Source organism: Phocoena phocoena, chromosome X (genome assembly GCF_963924675.1).
Source record: "Phocoena phocoena chromosome X, mPhoPho1.1, whole genome shotgun sequence".
Lineage (NCBI taxonomy): Eukaryota > Metazoa > Chordata > Mammalia > Artiodactyla > Phocoenidae > Phocoena > Phocoena phocoena.
Window position 1 is genome coordinate 9,091,633 of NC_089240.1, and position 11,557 is coordinate 9,103,189.

At 40.4% G+C, this 11,557-nt stretch overlaps 1 protein-coding gene and 1 non-coding gene across 3 annotated transcripts; both read left to right on the plus strand.

Annotated features, from left to right (window-relative positions):
• Positions 1 to 243: 243 nt before the first annotated feature.
• On the plus strand, positions 244 to 350 carry LOC136143198 (U6 spliceosomal RNA). Its single transcript, XR_010657893.1, has one exon. It is a non-coding gene; the product is annotated as a U6 spliceosomal RNA (small nuclear RNA).
• Positions 351 to 9,587: 9,237 nt separating this feature from the next.
• On the plus strand, positions 9,588 to 10,765 carry LOC136142531 (heterogeneous nuclear ribonucleoprotein A3-like). 2 transcript variants are annotated; one of them, XM_065900752.1, is made up of 2 exons: positions 9,617 to 10,436; positions 10,578 to 10,753. In XM_065900752.1, exons 1-2 carry the CDS (start codon positions 9,617 to 9,619, stop codon positions 10,751 to 10,753), a joined length of 996 nt encoding a protein of 331 aa, XP_065756824.1. The 2 variants fall into 2 exon arrangements, with proteins under 2 accessions (XP_065756823.1, XP_065756824.1); XM_065900751.1 differs by having other exon boundaries at positions 9,588 to 10,765.
• The last annotated feature ends 792 nt before the right edge of the window (positions 10,766 to 11,557 follow it).

Genomic DNA, 11,557 nt, shown 5'->3' on the forward strand with positions numbered 1-11,557 from the left:
TTTTTAGTCTACAGACATTTATTGGTTGCCCACAAAGAGCTGAATACATACTTGATGATAAATATTTTGCCAATAGGATAGCCTCCAGAGAACCACCTGCTTATATTGAAACCTTTCATTTGCATTAAACTGCATGCATAATTTAAGCTGACTCTAACACCTCAAAGAGGCTCAGAAAGGAATCCATCTTTTCTCAGTGGGCAGAAATAAGTAGGCTCTCACTAACTGTAAAGAATATGACCTGTGCTTGCTTCAGCAGCACGTATACTAAAATTGGAACAGTACAGAGAAGATTAGCATGGCCCCTCTGCAAGGATGACGCGTGAATTCGTGAAGCGTTCCATATTTTTGTATGTATATGTATAGCTGATTCACTTTGTTATACAGCAGAAACTAACACACCATTGTAAAGCAATTATACTCCAATAAAGATGTTAAAAAAAAAAAAAAGAATATGACCCATTTCAGAGAAAAGGGTATTTCTTTAAAGAATCCTATTTGTGTATCAAAAACAATGTGGTTACCTAATATAAGTGCAAAGACATTACAAATGCTGTTTAAAAATTCATGAGTCTAGTGTTTAATATATTCAGAATAAAGTCAGAGGGTTTTTTTTTTGTTTTATTTTTTGCCATACGCGGGCCTCTCACTGTTGCGGCCTCTCCCGCCGCGGAGCACAGGCTCCGCACGCGCAGGCTCAGCGGCCACGGCTCAGGGGCCCAGCCGCTCCGCGGCATGTGGGATCCCCCCGGACCAGGGCACGAACCCGTGTCCCCTGCACCGGCAGGCGGACCCTCAACCACTGTGCCACCAGGGAAGCCCAGTCAGAGGGTTTTTACAGGAAGACAAAACAAATGTCCTGTATCCTCGTCACTCTGCTTTTTTCCAGTGTTTCATATTGGCTGTGTAAACAATCAATACTGAATAGTAAAGAGGTGTTGCTGAACAGGTAATGAGTTTGAATTAGATAAACTTGGCCTGGGCAGACTGAACGTACCGGTGGGGCATATGATTCTTAATCTGATAACTACTAATTTGAAGTCAATAGCTTTAAGATACTGAAGGAAAAAGAGAAACCGCCTTTCTGAGGAGGACAGACAGAGCAGGGAAAAGCAGTGTGACCACCGTGGGATATGTACATTTTCTCTGTCTTTTGAAGTGTTGAAAAAAATATTTCCCTCCATTTATTGGGATAAATTATTTTCTGTAAAGCTTTTTATATCTTAATTAAGTTTTTAACTTTAACTTTATTATTATTTATTGATTTTTGGGGGGGTGCCATGCCCTGTGGCCTGTGGGATCTTAGTTCCCCGACCAGGGGTTGAACCTGGGACCTTGGCAGTGAGAGCACAGAATCCTAACCACTGGACCACCAGGAAATTCCCTAAATTTAATTTGAAATAAATTTTAAAATTTAGAAGCATAAAAATATTTTAAAATGACTAGCTCTCATAAAGATAGTTGCAATTCTGTTAAAAATAAACATGGGTTACCTGGGCCATGATTATTAATTTGCTAAGTAGATATATACATATGCTTTTATTTTGGGTTCCATCAGCATCTTAGTTCAATTTAGGGGAAAGCGGGTAAGCACAGAGAAGCAGAATAAGGTAGATCAGAGCCAGACGTCAGAAGATCTGGGTTTATGACCCAGTTTTGCAGCTCTCTTTACTAGCTGTGACCATAGTCAAAGTCTGTTTATGCCTCAGTTTCTCATGGTGTAAAATGTAGATAATGAGACCTATTTCTCTGTGTCAGAAAGTTATCTTGATGAGTAAATGAGAAATTGGTGGGATAATGTTTGCAAATAGAAAATTGGTATACATAAGCAGACACTATTAATTTCTTATAAACAGAAAATTCATTTAAAATATTTATGATGTTACTGCTATATATAGGGCAATAATCTAGGTCTTATGAAGATTAAAAAAAATAAATCAGATATGGTTTCTATAGTTCATTCCAAAAGCTTATAGTAACACAGGATCAACAAACTTGCTATGAGGAGCCAAGTGGGAAACACATAAGGGTTTGGGGGCCAGATTGTCTCTATTGCAATTACTCAACTCTGCCATTATAGGGCAAAAGCAGCCATAGACAATATGTAAAATAGTGAACATGGCTCTGTTACAATAAAACTTTATTTACAAAAACATGCAGTGGGCCAGATTTTGTCCACGAGCTGTGGTTTACTGACACTGGGTCTAATCAGAGAGAATATGTGCACATAACACTATAATATGCGGGCAGAGCACTAGGTGTTACAAACGAAATGGATGAAGAGTGAAGGGCATCATCTAGGTGAGATAAGAAAGTCTTCCAGGAGATTATAAATTTGAGTGAGGCCTTGAAGGATGTGGTCATATTTGGATTTGTAAGCTGGAGGAAGACATTCCCAGCAGAAAAGATAGCATAAGAAAAGGTATAAAGTGGAAACATGAAGGAAGTATTTAAAGAAGAATGAGCAATTTGTTTGGCAAATTTGTAGTCGTAGAGTGAGAAGAATTCACTAGAGTGGATGTAAGAATGGAAAAACATATATAATCATTTAAGCATAAGCTGTATTATTTCTGACCTCACCCCACCCCCTTGATGAATACTAAGCTGTAGTTGTTGGGAAAGGATTTCTTCTAATTTTGGTTAGTCAGAATACTCCTACATGTTTCTATGTTGCAGAGTCATTTTAGGTATTTCTAAGGATATACTGCAACTTGTAATTATTCCCAAGAATGGTTTGTCTGTCTTCGTGGTTCCATACACATTCTTCATCAGTCAACAAAGAATTGCACATAGGTTGGCCACTATGAGGACAGAACCATGAGGAGGAGTGTCTGATTCAGAACAGGGAGTAATTCTCTAGAGCTACACTGTCCAACATGGTAGCCTCATGTGGTTATTTAAATTTCAATAAAATTAAAAATTCAGTCATACTAGCCCCATTTCGAGTGTGCAGTACCCACCATTGCAGAAAGTTCTGTTGGACCATGCTGCTCTTAAGAGATAAGAAACCAGCAACCATTATACATTGATTTAGAGTCCTGGGGCTGGAGATTTGGGTGACAGTTATGATATTTAGCAACTGGCTCCATTAACAAATACATCCCTTTCTAAGTATTAGTTTTGTCACTTGTGATATGGGGTAATAATAGTACTTACAGGTGGTGATAAGATAAAATGATGCACAGCTCTTTGGAAGCTGTAAAATACTACATAAACACATGACATTGTTGTTATTTCAGTGATACCATCTCTGTGCCTTCAGGCAATTTCCGTTATTTTCCTTTTTTGCTTCCATGTACAAAATCATGTCATTTGCGAATAGAGATAGTTTTGCTTTTTCCTTTCCATTCTGGATGCCTTTTATTTCATTTTCCTGCCTAATTGCTCTGACGTGAATCTCCAATACAGTGTTGAATAGAAAATGGTTAGAGCAATCACTAATCATTAGAGAAATGCAAATCAAAATCACAGTGAGGTATCACCTCATACGGTCAGAATGGCCATCATCCAAAAATCTACAAACATTTAAGGCTGGAGAGGGTGTGGAGAAAAGGGAGCCCTCCTGCACTGTTGGTGGGAATGTAAATTGATACAGCCACTATGGAGAACAGTATGCAGGTTCCTTAAAAAACTAAAAATAGAACTACCATATGACCCAGCAAGTACACTACTGGGTATATACCCTGAGAAAACCATAATCCAAAAAGATAGATGTTCCACAATGTTCATTGCAGCACTGTTTACAATAGCCAGGACATGGAAGCAACCTAAGTGTCCATCAACAGATGAATGGATAAAGAAGATGTGCCATGTATATACAATGGAATATTACTCGGCCATAAAAAGGAACGAAATTGAGTTATTTATAGTGAGGTGGATGGACCTAGAGGCTGTCATACAGAGTGAAGTAAGTCAGAAAAAGAAAAACAAATACCGTATGCTAATGCACATATATGGAATCTAAAAAAATGGTACTGATGAACCTAGTGGCAGGACAGGAATAAAGACGCAGACGTAGAGAACGGACTTGAGGACACAGTGGGGAAGGGGAAGCTGGGACGAAGTGAGAGAGTAGCATTGACGTATATACACTACCAAATGTAAAATGGATGGCTAGTGGGAAACTGCAGCATAGCACAGGGAGATCAGCTCGATACTTTGTGACGACCTAGAGGGGTGGGATGGGGGGGTGGGACGGAGGCTCAAGAGGGAGGGGATATGGGGGATATATGTATACTTGTATACTTATAGCTGATTAACTTTGTTGTACAACAGAAACTAACACAACATTGTAAAGCAATTATACTCCAATAAAGATATTAAGAAAATAAAAATAAAAGTAAAGAAAATGGTTAGAACAGACATTCATGTCTAGTTTCTGATCTTAAGGGGAAGGTTTTCAGTCTTTCGCCATTAAGTATGATGTTATCTGTAGGTTATTTGCTGGTGCCCTTTATCAGGTTAAGGAAGTTCCCTTCTTTTTTTTTTTATTTTTATTGGAGTATAGTTGATTTACAATGTTGTGTTTGTTTCAGGTATACAGCAAAGTGAATCAGTTATACATATACATATATCCACTTTTTAAAAAAATTCTTTTCCTACATAGGCCATTCAGAGTATTGAGTAAACTTCCTTGTGCTATACAGCAGGTTCTTATTAGTTATCTATTTCATATATCGTAGTGTGTATATGTCAGTCCCAATCTCCCAATTTATCCCTCCCCACCCTTATCCCCTGGTAGCCATAAGTTTGTTTTCTATATCCGTGACTCTACTTCTGTTTTGTAAATAAGTTCATTTGTATCCTTTTTTTGGGGAAGTTCCCTTCTTTTCTAAGTCTCTTGATTTTGTTTTGTTTTTTATCATGAAAATGTGTTGGTCCCTCCTCCCTTGTCTCATTCAATTTGCTTATCACCTTTTCTTTGCTCCTTCACTTATTATTCTTTTCTGTCTTAGCTCTTTATAGGTATGGAAACCAACTATGTGAGGCTGTATGTAGCATCCCCCAAAGAATTTCCTTTCCAGGAAGGTCAGACAAGAGTACATGGATGCATTAGACAAACCCCTGGCACCTACGTTAAGGCTACTGCTAAAAAATCAATGCCGAGTTCATGTTCTACCACAGTGGGAAATGTTATTTCTTGGCAGAAGAACTGTATACCATTAATGTTTACTATTTATTTATTTTGCCACGCCATGCAGCATGCGGGATCTTAGTTCCCCAACAAGGGATCGAACCTGTGCCCCCTGCAGTGGAAGCGTGGAGCCTTAACCACTGGACTACCAGGGAAGTCCCACAAGTTATTTTTTTGAGGTGGGGAATAGTGGAGTTTATTTATTGATGTGGTAGTCTGCTATGGGGGAGAAGAGGACAGGAGAGTGAGAGAAAAAAATAAAGATATGATGAAGCATCAGAAAGGAAGTTGGGGAGACTATATGAGCAAAGACAAGGACGTGGAAATAATCGTGGAATGTTCAAGAGCTAGTGAGTGATGAGACTGACCTGATGTATATGAGAGCAGGTGTTTTTGTAACATAAGTAGGTAGCATGTGAGTCCTAGAGGTCCTCCATAAAACTTCAATTTGTGGACAGATCTAATTTCAGATCTGGAATCCCATGGAAACAGTGGTTTCCTGGTTGAGAGGGAGTCATTAAACAGTCTGTAGGATTCTAAGGAAATTATCTCTTAATAGAACAAAAAAATAACTTGCCAGTTCTTTTTTTTAAATTTTTTTATTGAAGTATAGTTAACTCAATGTTGTGTTAGTTTCAAGCGTACAGCAGTGATTCAGTTTTATATATATATACATATATTCTTTTTCAGATTCTTTCCCATTACGTGCCATCACAAGATACTGAGTATAGTTCCCTATGCTCAAGGAATCTTTAAATTTTTTTTATTTATATATTTATTTATTTATTTATTTTTGGCCATGCCACACGGCATGCAGGATCCTAGTTCCCTGACCAGGGATTGAAGCCATGCCCCCTGCAATGGAAGCGTGGAGCCCTAACCACTGGACTGCCAGGGAATTCCCTGCTAGCTCATTATAATCACAAATTTAGCAGTGTATTTCAGTGTTTCAAAGCCCTTTTCTTCAGGAAAGGTGAACATGTCTTATTGTTGTCGTCTTCCATTTTATCCCCAACCTTCCCTTATTTTCTGCATATTAGATTTTATAGTCTCCCAAAGATCTCACCACTGTGGGGTACATGGTAAGCATCAACTCCAGGGCCCTTATGTGTTATATTCCTTTTTATCCAGCTCAGTATCAAACTTCCTTTGTTTTAGTTGCAGTGCCAATTTGCTGACTCACTTAATTTACTTGACCAGAGTATTTTCTCCGGCTCCGATGATGTCAGTCCCATCCTCTTAACTCCTGCATCCGTGGAAGGCTAGGATCAGCTTCTTCATTGTCCATCTCCCCTTTCCGAGACACTGACCATTTTTACAGTTTCCTCTGCCTTCTGGGAATCAGCCGTCACCTAGCTTCCTCTTGATTCCAAAGAGACCTGACAAATGTATTTACACTAAGTTATGAGGAGCTTCATATGTTATCTCTCCCCAGAGTGCAAACATTTAAAAATGGGATGGCAAAGAGTGGTGTGGTGGGCAGCTTCTGACATGGCCCCCGGTGAGCTCTGCCTCCTGTGTGGAGGAGGGAATTGTGATTCCCTCACTGTGTGATTCCCTCCCCTTGAGTGTGGGTCAAACTTAGTGACTTGCTGCTGTTTCCAGTTAAGGGCTTGTGTGCCCACGGCACAGAAAGGCAAACTCTGACAGCTGGTGTTTGCAGCAAAGTAAGGGTTATGTAGCAACAGATAATTAATACAAGTGGACAGTACATACTCCAAAGTAATGACTTCCAAATGGTGAGCATCCAGATGTGCAGAAACAAGAAGGGCAATATTTTGGAGCAGAGGCTGTCCCTGGCTCAGCTCCATGGAGACAGTTGCCCACTCTTAAACATAAGGTCATCGTTACTGGTAGCAGCTAAGAACCTTACAATCCATAAAATCAACTCTTCAGGATTTGTTTTGCTCAATTTACAATTACCTGACGTATGTGAACCTCACATAGGCCAATTTCTGAGGTTATTAGGTTTTTTCTCCTTTTTGATTTGACCCAGATAAGTTGTCATTGACCTGCACTACGTTTGTACTCATGCAGTTCTGCAACTTGTCAGAATTATTTCAACTGCTTCTCTCTAGCTGTCAGCAGCATCCCCTAGCTTGGCACTATTAGGAAAATATTGTGTGAGTATACTCTTTAAGCCCATTACCTAAATCACAAAGGAAGCATCCTGGTGTAGGAGAATGAATCCTTTTGGAACTGACTTAATACGGATCACGTATTAGTACTTCTTTGAAAATGATTCTCAAATCAGATATGTTATTTAAAGTATATTTTCCTAGTTTTTTTGAGAAGCATGGAATGTGCTTATCAAAAGTCTTGCTAGACCCAGATCTCATTTCTCTCCTCCGTGTCCCCCAAGCCAAGCATGGAAAGGTGTCTGCTCAGGTTCCCCCACCTTCATCCAGGGGATGCCAGACTCAGATTTGCCAGCGTGAGTCCTGGCCGTCAGCAATGCAGCTGTGCAGACAGTAAGCAGCGACAGGAAACGGTTGGGGGCGGCCAGGGCGAGGGAGCTTCTTATGGTCTGTCATTCTGTCTCTGCTTAAACAAGAGAGGGGACAACTGCTGCCCATGAAGGACCACGCTGCTGTCCCTCTCACCTGTGGTATTTGTCCTTCTATTCTATGAGTAGTAAATGGCCTGTCTTTATACCATTGAGATTTTACAATGCCAAGTGGATGCTACCTGACTTATAGTTACAAGTTATTTTTTTTATTTTTTTTTTTTTTGCGGTACGCGGGCCTCTCACTGTTGTGGCCTCTCCCGTTGCGGAGCACAGGCCCCGGACGCGCAGGCCCAGCGGCCATGGCCCACGGGTCCAGCCGCTCCGCGGCATGTGGAATCTTCCCGGACCGGGGCACGAACCCGCGTCCCCTGCATCGGCAGGCGGACTCTCAACCACTGCGCCACCAGGGAAGCCCACAAGTTATTTTTAATGCTGCATTCCAGTTGTTTTGTGAGCCTGGAAGCTCACTTCTGCAAACTCAAACCTTTGACAAGGTCTGACTTGCATGATACAATATAGGCATCCCTGTCTGCTCGGTGCCTATTTTGCAGAGAATTAAGCCAGATAATTGTGGAAAGAAAGAAAGAAAGCAAAAGATAGTATCCTTCCATCAGAGTTTTCAGTACTTGGAAGAGGAAATAACAGAATTTTAAAAGTCTATGGATACGAAAAAAAAAAGAGAAATATACACATACTTGATTATCTCTGTGTGTGTGTGTGTGTGTGTGTGTGTGTGTGTTGTGTGGGTGTGGGTGTGTGCGCATGTTTGAGGAATTCTAGAGATAGCTGTGCCAGAATGGCTGCTGAGAATATACAGCATTAAGTGCTCTGTGAGTTTATCGAGTGTAAGTTTCTGTGGGAGCAATAACCGTACAAGTGCCGAAGGCTGCGACAGAGAAATGGGATAAAGGATGTGAAGGTGCAGTTGTGATGATTAAATTGCAAATCTCCCTCTATTTTCCAATAAATAACAGTATAAAGTAACATTCTAGACGGTAAAGGACAAACAACGTTAGCTTAATGAGGGTTCTGTGGTTGGACCCCAAGATACGTAAGGAAGGGCAAGAGTACGTGAGTTTTCTTTGCTGCATTTCTGTAACTGGCAGCAACACTATGCTGGATTTTGAAAAAAGCAGAAAAAAATCTTGGCTTCTTATTTTAATTCCAAGAGTGAGTTCAGACAAAGGGATTGATCTTTATGTAGACTAGCTTTGGAAAGGTCGTCATCTCCAAGTTCAGGGATTTAAAAAATACGCCCCTCCCCCACCCATGTTATAGTTCATTTCAGAGTAAACTTTTTTATTTTTTGGCCACACAGCATGGCGCGGCATGTGGGATCTTGACCAGGGATCGAACCTGTGCCCCCTGCAAGTGCCCCCTGCCCTGGAAGCGCAAAGTCTTAACCTCTGGAGTGCCAGGGAAGTCCCCACTTCATAGTAAATTTTAAAAGCCTAAGGTTCCAGTTTTGACTGTTTGGCCATTTCCCCCGTTTGAAGGTAGCAAGGAGAGAGCACAGTACCCCGTCACCTAGTTAATTCCTATTTATTTCTCAGGTTTCACTTAATAGGTTTTTGCCGATGATCTCATGTTCTGTACACTAGATCACACTGCCTCTTTGTATGCTCTCATAGCAACTTGACCTTTTTCATTTTGCCATTTATCTGAAGCTTGTGATTGTATATTTTTGTAATTATTTCTTTTGTCTATCACCAGATAGCTGAATTTATTGCTCTCCCCTTTTTAAAGCTGAGGTATAACTGGCATATAACATTGTATAATTTTAAGGTGTACAGTGCGTTGATTTGATACGTTTATATATTGCAATGTGGTTACCACCATAGCCTTAGGTAACTTTTCCATCGTGTCACATAATTATCATTTCTTTTTTGTGGTGAGAACATTTAAGATGTAGTCTCAGAGCAACTTTGAAATGTATAGGAACTCGAGTTGGAAGAGGCGAGTCCGGTCTCAAAATGGAGGTAAAACCGCCGCCCGGCCGCCCCCAGCCCGACTCCGGCCGTCGCCGTCGCCGCCGGGGGGAGGAGGGTCATGATCCAAAGGAACCAGAACAGTTGAGAAAACTGTTTATTGGTGGTCTGAGCTTTGAAACTACAGATGATAGCTTAAGAGAACATTTTGAGAAATGGGGCACACTTACAGATTGTGTGGTGATGAGAGACCCCCAAACAAAACGTTCCAGGGGCTTTGGTTTTGTTACTTACTCTTGTGTTGAAGAGGTGGATGCAGCAATGTGTGCTCGACCACACAAGGTTGATGGGCGTGTAGTGGAACCAAAGAGAGCTGTTTCTAGAGAGGATTCTGTAAAGCCTGGTGCCCATCTAACAGTGAAGAAAATTTTTGTTGGTGGTATTAAAGAAGATACAGAAGAATATAATTTGAGAGACTACTTTGAAAAGTATGGCAAGATTGAAACCATAGAAGTTATGGAAGACAGGCAGAGTGGAAAAAAGAGAGGATTTGCTTTTGTAACTTTTGATGATCATGATACAGTTGATAAAATTGTTGTTCAGAAATACCACACTATTAATGGGCATAATTGTGAAGTGAAAAAGGCCCTTTCTAAACAAGAAATGCAATCTGCTGGATCACAAAGAGGTCGTGGAGGTGGATCTGGCAACTTTATGGGTCGTGGAGGAAACTTTGGAGGTGGTGGAGGTAACTTTGGCCGTGGTGGAAACTTTGGTGGAAGAGGAGGGTATGGTGGTGGAGGTGGTGGCAGCAGAGGTAGTTATGGAGGAGGTGATGGTGGATATAATGGATTTGGAGGCGACGGTGGTAACTATGGCGGTGGTCCTGGTTACAGTAGTAGAGGAGGCTATGGTGGTGGTGGACCAGGATATGGAAACCAAGGTGGTGGATATGGTGGCGGTGGTGGAGGATATGATGGTTACAATGAAGGAGGAAATTTTGGAGGTAACTATGGTGGTGGTGGGAGCTATAATGATTTTGGAAATTATAGTGGACAACAGCAATCAAATTATGGACCCATGAAGGGGGGCAGTTTTGGTGGAAGAAGCTCGGGAAGTCCCTATGGTGGTGGTTATGGATCTGGTGGTGGAAGTGGTGGATATGGTAGCAGAAGGTTCTAAAAACTCAGAAGGAAAGGGCTACAGTTCTTAGCAGGAGAGAGAGCGAGGAGTTGTCAGGAAAGCTGCAGGTTACTTTGAGACAGTCGTCCCAAATGCATTAGAGGAACTGTAAAAATCTGCCACAGAAGGAACGATGATCCATAGTCAGAAAAGTTACTGCAGCTTAAACAGGAAACCCTTCTTGTTCAGGACTGTCATAGCCACAGTTTGCAAAAAGTGCAGCTATTGATTAATGCAATGTAGTGTCAATTAGATGTACATTCCTGAGGTCTTTTATCTGTTGTAGCTTTGTCTTTTTCTTTTTCTTTTCATTACATCAGGTATATTGCCCTGTAAATTGTGGTAGTGGTACCAGGAATAAAAAATTAAGGAATTTTTAACTTTTCAATATTTGTGTAGTTCAGTTTTTCTACATTTTAGTACAGAAACTTTAACAAAATGCAGTTTTGAAGGTGTTTCCTTGTGAGTTAACAAGTAAAGAAGATCATTGTTAATTACTATTTTGTATGAATTTTGCTAAAGTTAACTGTAAAGAAACACCTGCTGACTTGCAGTTTAAGGGGATCTATTCTCCCCATTTCCAAACCATGAAATGAATGGGCTCTGACATGTGGAGAGAATAGATATTTGTATGTTTGCAATGTGTGTTTTAGATAATAGAATTGGGTATTTAAATTAGCATATTTGTGAATTTAATAGCATTAAGATTTACTTCAAATGAAAAATCTCAAAATTAAAAAAAAAAAAAAAAAAAAAAAAAAGAAATGTATAGTACAGTGTTGTCTATAATCACCATGCTGTACA